The sequence below is a fragment of the Bos indicus x Bos taurus genome, chromosome 10 (genome assembly GCF_003369695.1).
Source record: "Bos indicus x Bos taurus breed Angus x Brahman F1 hybrid chromosome 10, Bos_hybrid_MaternalHap_v2.0, whole genome shotgun sequence".
NCBI classification, from domain to species: Eukaryota; Metazoa; Chordata; class Mammalia; order Artiodactyla; family Bovidae; genus Bos; species Bos indicus x Bos taurus.
The window spans coordinates 34279893-34295590 of NC_040085.1; the positions used below are offsets into that span (position 1 = coordinate 34279893).

Genomic DNA, 15698 nt, shown 5'->3' on the forward strand with positions numbered 1-15698 from the left:
GTTGGAGAAGACTCTTGAGAGTCCCTTGGACTGCAAGGAGATCCAACCAGTCCATTCTGAAAGAGATCAGCCCTGGGTGTTGATTGGAAGGACTGATGTTGAAGCTGAAACTCCAATACTTTGGCCACCTGGTGCGAAGAGCTGACTCACTGGAAAAGACCCTGATGCTGGGAAAGACTGAGGGCAAGAGGAGAAGGGGACTACAGAGGATAAGATGGTTGGATGTCATCACCAACTCAACAGACATGGGTTTGGGTGGACTCCGGCAGTTGGTGATGGACAGGGAGTCCTGGCGTGCTGCAGTTCATGGGGTCGCAGAATCAGACACAACTGAGCGACTGAACTGAACTGAACTGAACTGAACTTTGCTCTGTATCATTCAGCAGATGCTAAACATTTGCAGATTATATATATTTTCTCAGACTCTCACTGGTTTCAAACAACAGACTGACACTGGCATGAGAATGGATGACATTAAAAAAAAAAAAATAGAAGAGCCATGTATTGATTATTTTTTCCTTCTCAGCCTCTTCCATTCCCAGTAATTCATTTTCTTTGTTAAATTTCCTCAGCTTTAAATTCAGAGGTTTTTTTTTTTTTTTTTTTTTAATAAATAAATAAACAAATGAAGTATTGTGTTAGATTCAGGTGAACAGCATTTTGTTTTCTATTTCTATTTTTTTTATTTTTTTAAATTTTATTTTATTTTTAAACTTTACAATATTGTTAGTTTTGCCAAATATTGAAATGAATCTGCCACAGGTATACATGTGTTCCCCATCCTGAACCCTCCTCCCTCTTCCCTCCCCATACCATCCCTCTGGGTGAACAGCATTTTGATTCACTGCTTTCTCTTACCAATTATCTTCCATTATAAGTTATTACAAGATATTGGGTATAATGTCCTGTGCTATACAGTAAACCTTTGCTGTTTTTTGTAAACTTAAAAGTTTCAAATAATCTGAATGATTTCTGTTTTCCTTGTACAAACCCAACTGATGACCATGTAACTTAAGAGCTTACTAGTAACTGCCACCATCTGTTCAAGAAGTATCAAGTATGTACCCATGGATACACAGAGAGAGACCCATAATAAAATTATATAAATCAATAAAAATTTGGTTTGCATTTTTTTGGGTAAATTATACTAGGCAGCCACATTAAATAGTCACAAGCCAAGTGTGTGACTTATTTTGATTACTAAAAAGCACTGCAAGGAGATCCAACCAGTCCATCCTAAAGGAAATCAGTGCTGAACATTCATTGGAAGGACTGATGCTGAAGCTGAAACTCCAATACTTTGGCCACCTGATGCGAAGAACTGACTCATTGGAAAAGACCCTGATGCTGGGAAAGATTGAGGGCAGGAGGAGAAGGGGACAACAGAGGATGAGATGGCTGGATCGCATCACCGATTCAATGGACATGAGTTTGAATAAACTCCGGGAGTTGGTGATGGACAGGGAGGCCTGGCGTGCTGCAGTCCATGGGGTCGCAAAGAGTCAGACATGACTGAGCGACTGAACTGAACTGAACTGAAAAAGCAGTCAGAGCAAATCAAAATCTCAAGTAGACAAGTGATTATGAGGGCAGTTGTAGAGTTAGATTATGCATGTGTCTAATAAGAAAGTAAATGTAGTTTTCAATTTAATCTATGAAGAAATCAAACTGCTGGCAATATTCAGACTGAAAAACGCAACATTACAGAATGTCATCACAGCATTGGAATATTTACCCATTTTGTTAACTAAAATATTGGCAAAGGCATTGCATTTTTCTCTCGGGTGCATTCAAATGTGAGAAAAAGTGCCTAAGGTTCATCCATTCAATATAATACATCTAAATTCCCTGTACTTACAAAAGAACTAACTCTCTTTGGATTTTCTGTTTCACCATATGTACAACTTTGACACTATGCTCTCTCAAAGCCTTTCAGCCAAATTAAGTGGGGCCAGTTGACAATATGAGGTCAAACATGTCTTAGCATACACTTTTCAAATTCTGTTCTACTTTATAGCGATGTTAATTTTTCCCTTTTCTGATGAAAATTACACTTCCATCTTTTCCATGTTATTTAGACATAATACTATGACTTTGTAGTTTAAAGTAACAAAGTCCAAGCAATGAATTACCAGGTTTTTGTAACTTAAGAATATGCTACAGTCACTTGAGTCTCCAATGTTGCCCCGTTATATCTATAATAAAAAAAAAAAAGTGTATTGTTGTCAAAGTGGCATGAGGGTTTAAAACTAGACTCTTCTCCAACTACAGAGGTATAATAGCTTCATATTATTGAGCCCCATTTCCCAAATGTCTTTAAATTCTTGCTGGGTAGTAAAATAAGAAGACACATTAAAAACTCGTGGAGACTACCAAGGGAGCATTAAATGCAACCTTGAAGGCACTGAGGTATGTGGCTTCCAACAGTGCCTACACAAGTGAATCGAAGATTTCCTTAAATGCTTAATTTTAAGAGGTAAATGACACAGGCATTTACAAACACACTTTTGGACTTTTAAAAAGGAAACAAATTAATTAAAATATTCAACAATTAACCCCAAGTGATAATGCCTGCCACATTTACTCCTTTAATAAATAATCGAGAACCCCTCTATGAAAACGTTTATGTTTATGGTTCCATATATTTTATCCTCCAAAGTAGGATACTTTTGGGAGCTGAAAGACAATGACATCAACAAATGTACCAGAGCACTAGCTGTAAACCAGGTCTGTCCCAGGCAAATCATGACATACGTTCATTCTGAGATAGAAAATGGGAATGCAGGACCCAGCCCTTTGTTTTCTAGGAGTTTACAGTTCAGTGAGAGAGAGAGGAAACAGAAAAGCAACATGATTATTCTGTTATTTCTATCATTATTGTCATTGTTATTCAAGATTTTTGTCTTCCCTTGTATGGCTTTATTTGATCCTTAATGAACAGATGTTTACTACTACAATTGTCATTTTGTACATGAGGAAAACAAGTGAAATGGAAGTTAAATATATTGAGTTGGCCAACAAGTTCATTTGGGTTTTTCTGTAAGATGTTATGGAAGAACTCCAAAGAATTTTTTGGACAACTGAGTATCACCCATATTCACAGGGCTGAAAAAGTAGAGAAGGTAAAATGTGAAACTATGGAATTTTTCTGCAGAATCTGAAATCTCACTCACTCCCTAAAGCAGGATCCTATGATGTATTATGGTAAGAAATGGCTTGGTATTCTGGGATCACATAGAAAGGGTACTTGAGCAAGCATCTTTGATCAACCAGGGCTTTATGGAAAAGGTGACAAATAAGCCACTGACTCTGCTGGCCAAGGGGAAGGGGTGTAGGCAAGTGGGACAACAAATACTAAATCATTAGGCAAAACACTGTAAATCCCTTGAGATTAATGATGCACAATAGTCACTGCATATATAATGTGCTCTTTAAAAGCAGCCCTAGTATATGCATAAACCATGGAATTTATAATGACAAATGAGTTGAATTGTGTGCCCCTAGGATATGTTGGAGCCTGGTAGGCTACAGTCCACGGGGTCGCTAAGAGTTGGTCACGACTGAGTGACTTCACTTTCCCTTTTCACTTTCATGCATTGGAGAAGGAAATGGCAACCCACTCCAGTGTTCTTGCCTGGAGAATCCCAGGGACAGAGGAGCCTAGAGGGCTGCCATCTATGGGGTTGCACAGAGTCGGACACGACTGAAGCGACTTAGCAGCCGCAGCAGCAGGATATGTTGAAATACTAAATGCCAGTTCCTCAGAATGTGATCTGATTTGTAAACAGGGCTATTGCAGATGTAATTAGCTAAGATGAGATCTTACTGGAGTGTACCAGTATGACTGGTATCCTTATAGGAAGAAGAAAATGCCATTCAACAGACAGACACACACACGCACATACAGGTGACAACAGAGGCACAGACTGCAGTGATGTGGCTGCGACCCAGTGGACACCAATCTTGATGGTTACCACCAGACACTGGGAAGAGGTGAGGAAGGGTTCTACCTAGAATCTCAGAGAGAGCATTCGGGCACTGCTGACACATTGATATCACAACTGTAGCCTTCCGAACTGTGAGAGAGTAACTTCTGTTGTTTTAAGCCACCCAGTTTGTGGGACTGTATTGTGGCAGTCCTAGGAAACTAACACAATGTACAACCATGAAATTCAGACACTTATACAATTCTGGAATTAGGGTTCTCTTCAGGCTATTATTGGGCTTCCCTGGTGGTGGTAAAGAATCCCCCTGCAATGCAGGAGACCCAGGGTTTGATCACTGGGTCAGGAAGATCCCCAGGAGAAGGGAATAGCAACCCACTCCAGTAGTCTAGCCTGGAGAATTCCACAGACAGAGGAGCCTGGCGGACTACGATTCATGGGGTCACAAGGAGTTGGACACAACTTAACGAATAACACTTTCACTTTAAACTAATATTAGACTTCAGCTGATATAGAATTTAAATATCTATGAAATGTGTTTACAAGCATTTTATATAATAACACATGTAATACTTTTGTGTTATTAAATGACTGGCTATAGTTCATCTTCTTGATGGCACTGTGAAGAATTATTCAAGATGGTAAATTGTTCTGATTATAGCCTGGCATGCTGCAGTGCATATGATCACAGAGCCAGACACGACTTTACTGACTGAACAACAACAGCAATAAAAGCAATGTAAAAGATCAGTTAGATTCGGTACTATACCATATCTGGATGCCTAAAAGTTAATCTTAAGAAATACAGATTACTATGATGAAGAAAACTGGAGTGGGTAGCCTATCCCTTCTCCAGTGGATATCCCCAAACCAGGAATCAAACCAGGGTCTCCTGCATTGCAGGCATATTCTTTACCAACTTAGCTATCAAGGAAGCACAAGCTGGAGTCAAGATTACCAGGAGAAAGATCAATAACCACAGATACACGGATGACATCACCCTTATGGCAGAAAGTGAAGAGGAACTGAAGAGTCTCTCGAGGGTGAAAGAGGAGAGTAAAAAAGTTAGCTTAAAACTCAACATTCAAAAAATGAAGGTCATGGTCCTTTCACTTCATGGCAAGTAGATGGGGAAACAATGGAAACAGTGAGACTTTATTTTTTTGGGCTCCAAAATCACTGCATATGGTGACTGCAGCCATGAAATTAAAAGACGCTTGCTCCTTGGAAGAAAAGCTATGACCAACCTATGCAGAATATTAAAAAGCAGAGACATTACTTTGTCGACAAAGGTCTGTCTAGTCAAAGCTATGGTTTTTCCAGTAGTCATGTATGGATGTGAGAGTTGGATTATAAAGAAGGCTGAGTACCGGATAATTGACACTTTTGAACTGTGGTATTGGAGGAGCCTCTTGAGAGTCCCTTGGACCAAAGGAGATCCAAGCAGTCCATTCTAAAGGAAGTCAGTCCTGAATAATCATTGGAAAGACTAATGCTGAAGCTGAAACTCCAATACTTTGGCACCTGATGAGAAGAGCTGACTCAATGGAAAAGACCCTGATGCTGTGAAAGATTGAAGGCAGGAGGAGAAGGGGGTGACAGAGGATGGGATCATTGGATGGCATCAACGACTCGATGGACATGAGTTTGAGCAAGCGCCGGGAGTTGGTGTTGGACAGGGAAGCCTGGGGTGTTGCAGTCCATGGGGTCGCAAGGAGTCAGACACGACTGAGAGACTGAACTGAACTGATGACACCCAACAGTGAAGACACTAATTAACTAAGGATTTTGTTATTCTCAAGCTGATCCAACATCATCGCCAAAGGCAAGTAAGTAAACAAGAAGGGACCAAGTTTTATTGAATAATGATTCCTCATGTTCCATGGGAAAAAGGAAAAAATCAATGTTTGTTGATTGAAACAGATAAAACTGTCAGGAAAATAAATGTTATTTTTAGGTTTTTGTTAAGACTGGCACTAAAAGAAAATCAAAATAAAAGATTAACCATTCTAAAAAAAATAATAATTGAGTCATTCCAAATAACTATTTTCTCATTTTTCAGTCCTAGAAATACTTGTTTTTCACAAGCACTTTTTTGTGTAGCATGAGTTAACTTTTTCAGATCATAGATAGGTTTTACTCCTTATTGATTTTGTGTGAAGCATCTCTGAGAATTTCAGGAAAAAGCTGTGATGAGCCTAATTTGAAATAAACGTGCCATGCTTACAACCAGCACCTGTATAGATTATTAATTACAACTGATAGCATATTCTTTAACATAGAACTAGATAGGTAGTTGTTTCTGTAATTGTAATTAAAATTATTGAAGCTAAGTCTCAAATCTCAATATTTTAAAGTAAACCTAAGGAGTGGTACATTCAATTGGAGTTTCAAAACTAAATTCAATTCTCTTAATTGGCATCTTTAATGTACTAGCCAGAAATGAAGAGGGTAAACTTGATGCAATAGGATCACAAGTAGATCACTACTATTAATATATTTGTTTTCACACTACCTTTTTAAAATAGCAGGGATTCATACAACTATAAATGAATGCTTACCGTTGAATGTGCCCCCAAAACTCACACTGTATTATGAATTTATCTTTGTGTGTGTGTGTGTGTGTGTGTGTATATACATATAGACTTGAAAACAGAGAAATTTTTTATCATCCCATCATGAAAAAATTCACTTAAGACTATGTTGAAATTAGTGCATTTAGATTTTGTTGACAGCTCAAGTGAAAGTGATGGAGAAGGCAATGGCACCCCACTCCAGTACTCTTGCCTGGAGAATCCCATGGCCGGAGGAGCCTGGTAGGCTGTAGTCCATGGGGTCGCTAAGAGCCGGACATGACTGAGCGACTTCACTTTCACTTTTCACTTTCATGCATTGGAGAAGGAAATGGCAACCCACTCCAGTGTTCTTGCCTGGAGAATCCCAGGGACGGGGGAGCCTGGTGGGCTGCCATCTATGGGGTTGCACAGAGTCAGACACTACTGAAGCGACTTAGCAGCAGCAGCAGCAAGTTAAAGTGAAGGTCGCTCACTCATGTCCGACTCCTGGTGACCCCATAGACTATATCGTCTGTGGAATTCTCCAGGCCAGAATACTGGAGTGGTAGCTGTTCCCTTCTCCAGGGGATCTTTCCAACCCAGGGATCGAACCCAGGTCTCCTGTATTGCAGGCGGATTTTTTCACAGCTGAGGCACCAGGGAAGCCCAAGAATACTAGAGTGGGTAGCCTATCCCTTCTCCAGTGGATCTTCCCAACCCAGGAATCAAACCAGGGTCTTCTGCACTGCAGGTGGCTTCTTTAACAGCTGAGCTACTAAGGAAGCCCTGACAACTCAATAACTACTACAAAAAATATTAAAAATCAAAGAAAAATATATATTGTAGGGTATCTATCGCTTAGAAATCTCCTCATACATCAAATAATACATACTGAAAGTATATCAATGGGAGTATTCTTCTAATAATAAAAATACAAAACCAAACCATCAATGTCTATGTAGTTATACAACACTTCTACTTTAAAAGAATCACAGCTATTTACTTTAAAATGATCCATGTTAACTATGTACAGTACAACCAATAGATCCTCAACTATATATTGATAGGCAATAGTGATTTCCTTCTATCTTCTGGAAATGCCCTGATCATTTTAAAGAGCTTATTTCATGTCAATTGCTGTAATAAAATAATGATTATGTTCTCATAACTCATATATATTATATTTTTCATTGAACGATGCAGATTTCAAAAAGACACATCTAATTTCAAACTTCCATGTGATCTGTATATCCAATAATTTTGACTTTGCTTTGAGATCCATTTTCCAATCACCCTGGAGATCCAATTTTGATCATGAGAGGCAAAACTGTTAAAACCAAACAAATCCTCAGTTGGTATTTATATAGGAAATCTCCATCACATGACAATCCTTGCAAACTTTCAATGCATAGATTTAATTCAAGTACACAACATTTTTTTCAAGAGGAAAATAAGTGAGGACAATATAATCTACAGCCATGCCAATTATATTATATAAAAGTCTTAAGAAATAAAAGCAGAATTTAATTGAGCATCCTACCTTGGCTAGTGACATGTGGTTTACCTTTACAAGTCTTCAAGAAAAGTAGAAGTACAATAATCCTGAATCAGAATTAAGCAACATTAGGTCAGCAACAAGGAAGCACAAGCTAAGCTTAGGTGGATAAATATGCTAGCTCCTCATGAGGTTTGAGTCCAGAAGACAGGTACTGTCTTATCCTGGAGTTGCCTCAGGAAGGAAAATCTGAGACAAGAGATTACAGGTAGTAGTTTATTTTCAGAATTAATTCCAGGGAAGCAAAGTAGGTGACTGTGAACAGTGACACAGAGGAGAAAAACCAATAAAACAAAGTGTTATTACGCTAGACATTGCTGAGAGTGACTGGGGCTCCATTCTTCTGGGACCCTGGAATCATGTAGAAGAAGAATGTGTTACAAAATCACCTGACCAAGGGGGCAGGTATCAGCTGGATCCTACTTCCTATTGACCAAAGAGCAGCTTTTCAAATAGCAATTAGCACTATGCTGTAGAAAGTCTAGTCTTATTCTAGAATCTAAATGTTTCTGCTGTGACTCTATTCTTAGGACTCTAATAAAAGATCCACACATTATCCATAAACAGCATCAAATCTTCTAGATCATCATGCTCGCGGAGCAGGCACAATGATGTGTTATAGTCAATATAATGGGCTAGTATAATGTCATGTAGATTATGAAGATGAGCAAGTTCCCTATGCATTATAATGTTACAAAGAGTGAGACAGTTCATCTTGAGCTAGGGCAGAACTGTGCAAGTGCACTGCTGTGCATCTCACATAAAAGCAAATTTTAAATCCTTCTCCTTGAGAATTGAAAAGTGTTCACTTATCAGATGACTAGCTACATACTAGCTAGTATCAGAAGTGTGTCAATTTTTTTTAATGTAGACACAACTACTGGCCCAGACCACAACTAGCTCAAAATACATGAGCTAAATCCATGCTTGTGACCAAGCCCAACTTGAATGAGAGAGTAAGAAATACCCTACCTATTCTATTGGGTTACCTGCAATTGAGTAGTGATGACAGTAATAGTTTAGAATTATTAAGTTTATAGAAAAAATATTATTTTGTATTGGTAATACAATCATAAATATGATGATGACTAAGTATTTACTTTTTGCTAGGCACTCTGCTAAGTGATCTACGTGTATTATCTCATTAAGTACATTGACTAATGTTGCTTTTGCAAGTATCTGGAATTGTCTGATAAATGTTTCTTCTAAGCATCAGGAACTGTTCATGGAATTAAACAAATGATGAACTCTGAAATAGCTGTAAATAAATTCAGATCTCCTCAGGAAGAAAAATGACCCTTTAAATTCATGAGGATTTTTATTAAATGTTAAAAAGTCTTTGGTTAATGCTGATGTACTGGGCATAAAAAGTATCACTATTTGTACAGTATATTAGAGTGTTGAACCAAAAGAGTCTTTCTATAGTCTATATTAAAAGTAACAGTAACAAAACTATTTGAAGGCATGATATCAAGGATCAGAAAGGCTGTAAGAGCTATCTCCCAAACAAGCTATGGGAGTACATTTTCCCCACGTAACCATGAACTTAATAAAGATGTATATCACCAGGGGGTGAGACTTTCTGTGCATATGTGTTTGTGTCTATGTGTGTATGGGGAAAACTGTGAAGGTAGTTATTGATATAAAATTTGTGATTAATACATTTTTGGATATTTCTCCTAGACCATTTCCCATATCCTATCCAAAGATATACTGAAAAAATATTGGTTGTTTCAGTTGGACAGTCACTCACCTGATATAGTAAACAGATCCAGTCTGTTAAATACCCTATTGTTTAAATCATTTATAGGAGAACTGTATATATAATTAATTTATTACTGGTTTTGTAACATTAAAAGAGAAGAGAGGAAGGAAAGATGAAGAAGGAGAGAAGGAAAAAAGGAAGGAAAAAAGAAAAGAAGGGAAAAAAGAAAAGGAAAATTAAGAGTGTAGTTAGCTGAATTCTGAAATTATGAGTGTACAGAGGTACAATAACACTAGGTTGGTAGATTTGTCTCCATTCTTACTTTTCCATATATTAATATCTTTATAATAAGCCTTTCTTAAATGAGGAGGACTTAGTTCTAGTCCTCGCAAGCTAAGAAAAGTTAATTAACAGAGATGCAAAGGCTCTGCAATGCATTAAAACACAAAAATAGTGAAATTTATTGAAATGCATCTAATTTAGACTACATAAATGCTAAGAACCATTTCTAAAGTTTGCTTATTTCAAATATGTTCAACAGTAGAGATCAAGTATAAATTACTTAAAATAATAAAAAGCCAGTATATATTTTATTATGTGCCATCTGTTTATATGTATATATGTAACATATGTGCATATATTTTTATAACCTGCATTTAACTTTTGAAGGGAGTCAATGTATAGATATGATGGTTACCATTACTGTATTATACAGACAGGAAAACTGAGATGCAGAGAGCAGAGAGGTTAACGAACTTTCCCAAAATCACGCTAGTAGTCAAGAAGGATCCTGGATTATACCCAGGCAGTCCCCACGCTCATAACCACTGCTATGTACTGAATTTATTCACTTATTTTAAAGAAATTTTACATTGCTGCCTTAGAATACTTGCCAGAGAAATAGGTAACAGATTAAGAAATCTGAAAAGTGAATGAGGAACTTCTCTTTTTCACTGCATTTCCAAATATTATCATATTCAGATTAAACAAAGGAGTAAGAAAACCTTTTCAGGTTCATGGTATCAGCCAAGAAAATTCATCCTGAGAAAACCAGCTGCCAACAGCTCGCCCTTTAGTATTTAGACAGGATGCGAAGGCCCAAGTGTTTTGTCAGCCTTCCTTATACAGCTTGTTGACAAAGAAGAGGCCTAGTTAATTTTCCAAAGATGCAATATAAACTGAAACTGATTCACCTGCAAACACCTGAATTGCTTCTAGGAATGAAGAAATAATGATCCCAAAATAATACATTTTTAATAGGATTAGAATACACCGAAATGATTCCAAAAATGGAATCTATCAGGAAAAATGAATAAGTCAATAATCTATTTCTGTTTTTCAGAACTTCTTTTAGATTTCTCAGAGCTCAAAGATTCCATCCAGATTGCTGAAGCATGAAAGGGAAGATGTATGGAGAAAATAAGAAATGTCTGAGACTGAGGGAATGTAAGTATGAAGACAGAGGGAGCAGAATAGCTGGATGAATTAAAATGTAAGTTGCATTTTTAGTTCAGAATGTGCAGAATCTGGTACGGTCATTGTAAGAATAAGGGGATAATCAGTGAGTATTCTCTTGTGTCTTCTTTTAGGTTTACTTGGACATTCCTGTTTTGATTTCAACTTTTTTACTCTGGAATTTTTATTCTATGCATATACATTAAAAAATAATAACAACACTGAACTTTCTTTGGGATAATATTCTTGAGTTAATGGTATCACTTTTTAATATAACTAAAATTATTTTAATTGGACTACATTATTTTCTATACAAATTTTTAAATAAAAATGCTATTTAAATATCAACTTATTTACTTACATCATGTTTCAACAATTATTGCTTCTGGGCTTGTGTATTTAGTTTGGCAATCATTTTTTTCTACCAAATCTAATTCATTGGGTCAACTTTTCTGTGTATGTATGCTGAGTTGCTCAGTCATGTGTGACTCTGTGACCCCATGGCTCCTCTGTCCATGGAATTTTCCAGGCAAAAATACTGGAGCAGGTTGGCATTTCCTACTCCAAAGGACCTTCCTGATCCAGAGATAAACCCACGTCTCTTGAGTATCCTGCACTGGCATGCAGATTCTTTACAACTGCACTAACTGGGAAGCCTCAAATTTTCTATAACTCAATTTTATTGAGACAAATTTATTCTTTAATAAATTTTCAGTTCTTAGAAAGTATCATAATTTGCAATTTTAGCCACTATGGATCTTAATATTTTCAAATAATTTTTAGATTACTTTTATTGTTTTCCATTTTTTCAAATATGTTTATAAAACATATTTCACCATTTCAGTTTACTCATGGTCTCATCAATCCACTGCTTCATTCTATAAAGTTCACATGCTTATTTTAATTTGCTCTTCAGGGTCAAAATGGCAGAGTCAAAACATCCTTGAGAATTAAAGAGTAAAGGATGACAAGACCAAAAGACAAGATTAAAATGATGGGAGATTTTATAATCTTCACACTGTTCTTTACTTTTCCCTGTACAGTCATGTGTTAACCGGAATTTTTTTATGTAATACAAATAAAATATATAACTTTGTCTACCAAATGAGACTTCTTTTTCATAACAGTGTTTGTGTTGAATAACAATCTATATTTTTAACCAGTCAGGTTAAATATATGACAGTAATAACTGGCAATTAATGAATAAAACATTCTGAAAATTTTGGATCTGAATTAAATCTTTAAATCACAGATACATAACCTAACAATATTATTTCCTATCTAAGTGCTTTTTTCACTTGTATAATTTTTTTCCTTTGTTCATTATTTATCACTTTAGTGCCCCTTGAAAGTCTCAATTTCTGTTCCTGGTACTTAGCTTGTAAAAGCTGTAGCTGCTGACTCTGAGAACCTGAATTCACACAGCATCTGCAAACATCTGTTTTTCAAGGTTTTCTCTGAATATAATGACTAGGAGTAAGGAAAGTACCTGTGACCTCGTGCATCACATTTTTAGAACAAACGCCTCCTCCACTGCAATTATGTCATCATGAAATCATGTTCCACATTCTAAAATAAACTCATTGCCATATGAATTGTTATCTGACAGAGATATTTTTGCAGTTGTCTTTTTTAACAGCTTCCTTAGACTACTGTCTTTTAAATTTCTCACAATACTAAAACAAACAAAAAAATTTTGTCTATTCTACATGTTTACTTAAGCTTGAATGTTCAACAATTGCTACCCTTATCCTACATTGCACATATAATATGGATTTCACATACACACACACACAAACACATATACATTTTTAGCTAAATCGTCTAAAATAAACATATATATATATATATATATATATATACTTTTTTTTTTTCTGATTTGCAAGACAAGTCAGAGAGTTTTCCACAATTTCACGGTTCAGGACTCACCTGTGGACGTGGATGTCCCGTGACTAGACAGGTCAATTCCAGGGTTTCCCCTTCCCGGATAGTGTAGACCCTTTCTGAGTAGCGCTCCTCTTCAATGTTACAGGCCAAGCCTGAATGCACAATACGAACCGTGGGGGGAGCTGTTGAATCAGAAAGAAGATACGTAAAAAGATAAATAAACTGTCATCCACTGAATCATCATGGTTGTAAACGGCAATTCTTATTAGACTTTAGCTCTGTCAGATCCATCAGTCTTAACACTTTGAACATCCTCAAGGGATTAAACATTTTGCTGGACAGAAAGCTTCAAATTTATCTAAAAGTCACCAACACATTCTGAAAATGGAAAATGGGAATAGGGTGCCAAGGAAAACTGGTGATTCAGGAAATCACCATCATTACAAGACCTGTAATAAAACTTGACTGCTAAAATGTGATAGTTTCCCTCAACTCTGAAATATAAAATTTAATATAGTAAAGGATGTTGTCCAAAGTCTATATAGTAGTAGTAGTCGTTCAGTCATGTCCAACTCTTTGCAACCCCACAGACTGTGGTCCCCCAGGCTCCTGTGTCCATGGGATTCTCCAGGCAAGAATACTGGAGTGGGTTGCCATTCCCTTCTCCAGAGGATCTTCCTGACCTAGGGATAGAACCCAGGTCTCCAGTGTTGCAGGTAGATTCTTTACCGTCTGTGATACAGGGACTATAGTGGTGAAAAAGATCACTCAAAGGAAAAAGTAATCTAAATTAAAGACATTTCCATTTTTCTGTTAATGTTCTAAGTTCTGTGTTAAAACTAGGAAGGTAAAGAATAGGAAGATTTAGCTGTCAGAAATTGAGTATCAACTTAGTTTTCAATATTTATAGACTCCTATATTAATATGAACAAAAGCCACTGGTGATGGTCATAGATCACTGAGGCCTAAGTATAAAATTCTGACTCAAGATAGACTTAGTTTTCATGAAATTGTATAAATTTCTAAGTACAATTTCTCCTACTTCAGTGCTACATGGGCCTATAAAACTTGTCTAGGATTCATTGACTTACTCTTTGTTACCCTATGGACTATAGCCCACCAGGCTCCTCTGTCCATGGAATTTTCTAGGCAAGAATAATGGAGCAGATTGTCATGTGCTAAGAATTGAACCCATGTCTCCTGCAGTTCCTGCATTGCAGGCAGATTCTCTACCACTGAGCCACTGGGGAAGCCCATAGGAGACCTATTACGCGCAAAAACTCTTTTGGTCCTGAGAAATACTTAGATAATAGGATAGGCTTCTTGCCATCAAGGAGATTACTGTAAGTGACTAGCTTCAAACTGGAGATCATCCCCATTTGTGAATTCAGCAATTTTGTTTGTAATATATTTGGAATAGAGAAGAAAAATTTGTTGTAATTGGAGAAAAAGCTTTATCTGTATATAAGAACAATAATCTCAAGAATTTACTGATAGCAATCTCAGCCTCAACGGCAGTATTATCAGCAGAGGCTGTAGTTGCTTAAAAATTAATATGACTATATTTGGAATTTTGTACTTAACATTTAAAAGATCATGAATATTGTTAAATTTGCAGATAAATTTGGTGATTTATGGAGGAAATAAGATAATTATAAGTCCAACTTAAAGGAAATTTTCTTTTGGGACAACCTGTGTTCTGAAAATAAAAAAGAATAGTTTCCAATACTAATACTTTGCTTTACATAACAAGAATGTATAGAATACTCCTAGAGTTTAAGAACTGAAAAGGGCAAAGTTTGTTATTGTTCTTAATTTCAAACTGAAATACAGAGAAGTCTGCTTGTAAATAATAGTAAAAAACAACCAGTTATTTCCATTTTCTTTCTGGATATCCGAGCAAAGTACTGTTCTTCAACCTTTAAATGCAGGATCAAATTTAAATTTCAATTTAGATACATAATATTAGAAAGCCACTTATTTTTAAACATCTGTCACACAACTGTTTACATATTATGGAGGTTAACAAACTGATGACAATCAATTAACACTTTCAAAATATAAATAGAAAATTGTTAAGGATAAAATAGAGATTCATTACCTTGAAATATATTTCTATGCCAAATTTAGCCTAACAAGTGATAGTTCACATGTTTATTAATATATCTAATTATATAGTAACATGGCATCTTTTCTAGATTAATTTACAATGTTATTTTTGCTTTATTTCATATCAATGAATAGTATTATTATTTTAAGGATCATCCTTCCAAAGAATCATTATGCAAATAAGTAGCTTTATTTTAAAAGTTTAAATTATACAGTAAGCACACTGTCTTCACCTACAAGGGTTAATTTTCTGCTATTTTCTTCCATATTTTAACACATTCTTGGAAGAGGCAATTGCCTATATACTGAGCCTTCCACCTATCTTATAGGATGGGGAATATTCTACCAAATTATAAGTGTTAAAGATGTACTTTACCTAGTATGCATTAAAATATATAGTCAGTACTTCAGAAGCTCAATGATAATGTGAACATTTTTGGAAGCTCCCATGAACTCTTTTGGTCTGCAGAACACTCAACTGAAAGGTC

At 36.3% G+C, this 15698-nt stretch overlaps 1 protein-coding gene across 1 annotated transcript in view; it reads right to left on the minus strand.

Annotated features, from left to right (window-relative positions):
• Positions 1-15698, minus strand: part of MDGA2 (MAM domain containing glycosylphosphatidylinositol anchor 2) — a 914699-nt gene that overhangs the window by 522556 nt on the left and 376445 nt on the right. Inside the window, exon 2 of the mRNA XM_027553676.1 lies at positions 13144-13283. Within this exon, the coding sequence (XP_027409477.1) occupies positions 13144-13283 (140 nt within the window). The remainder of the gene's footprint in view (positions 1-13143; positions 13284-15698) is intronic.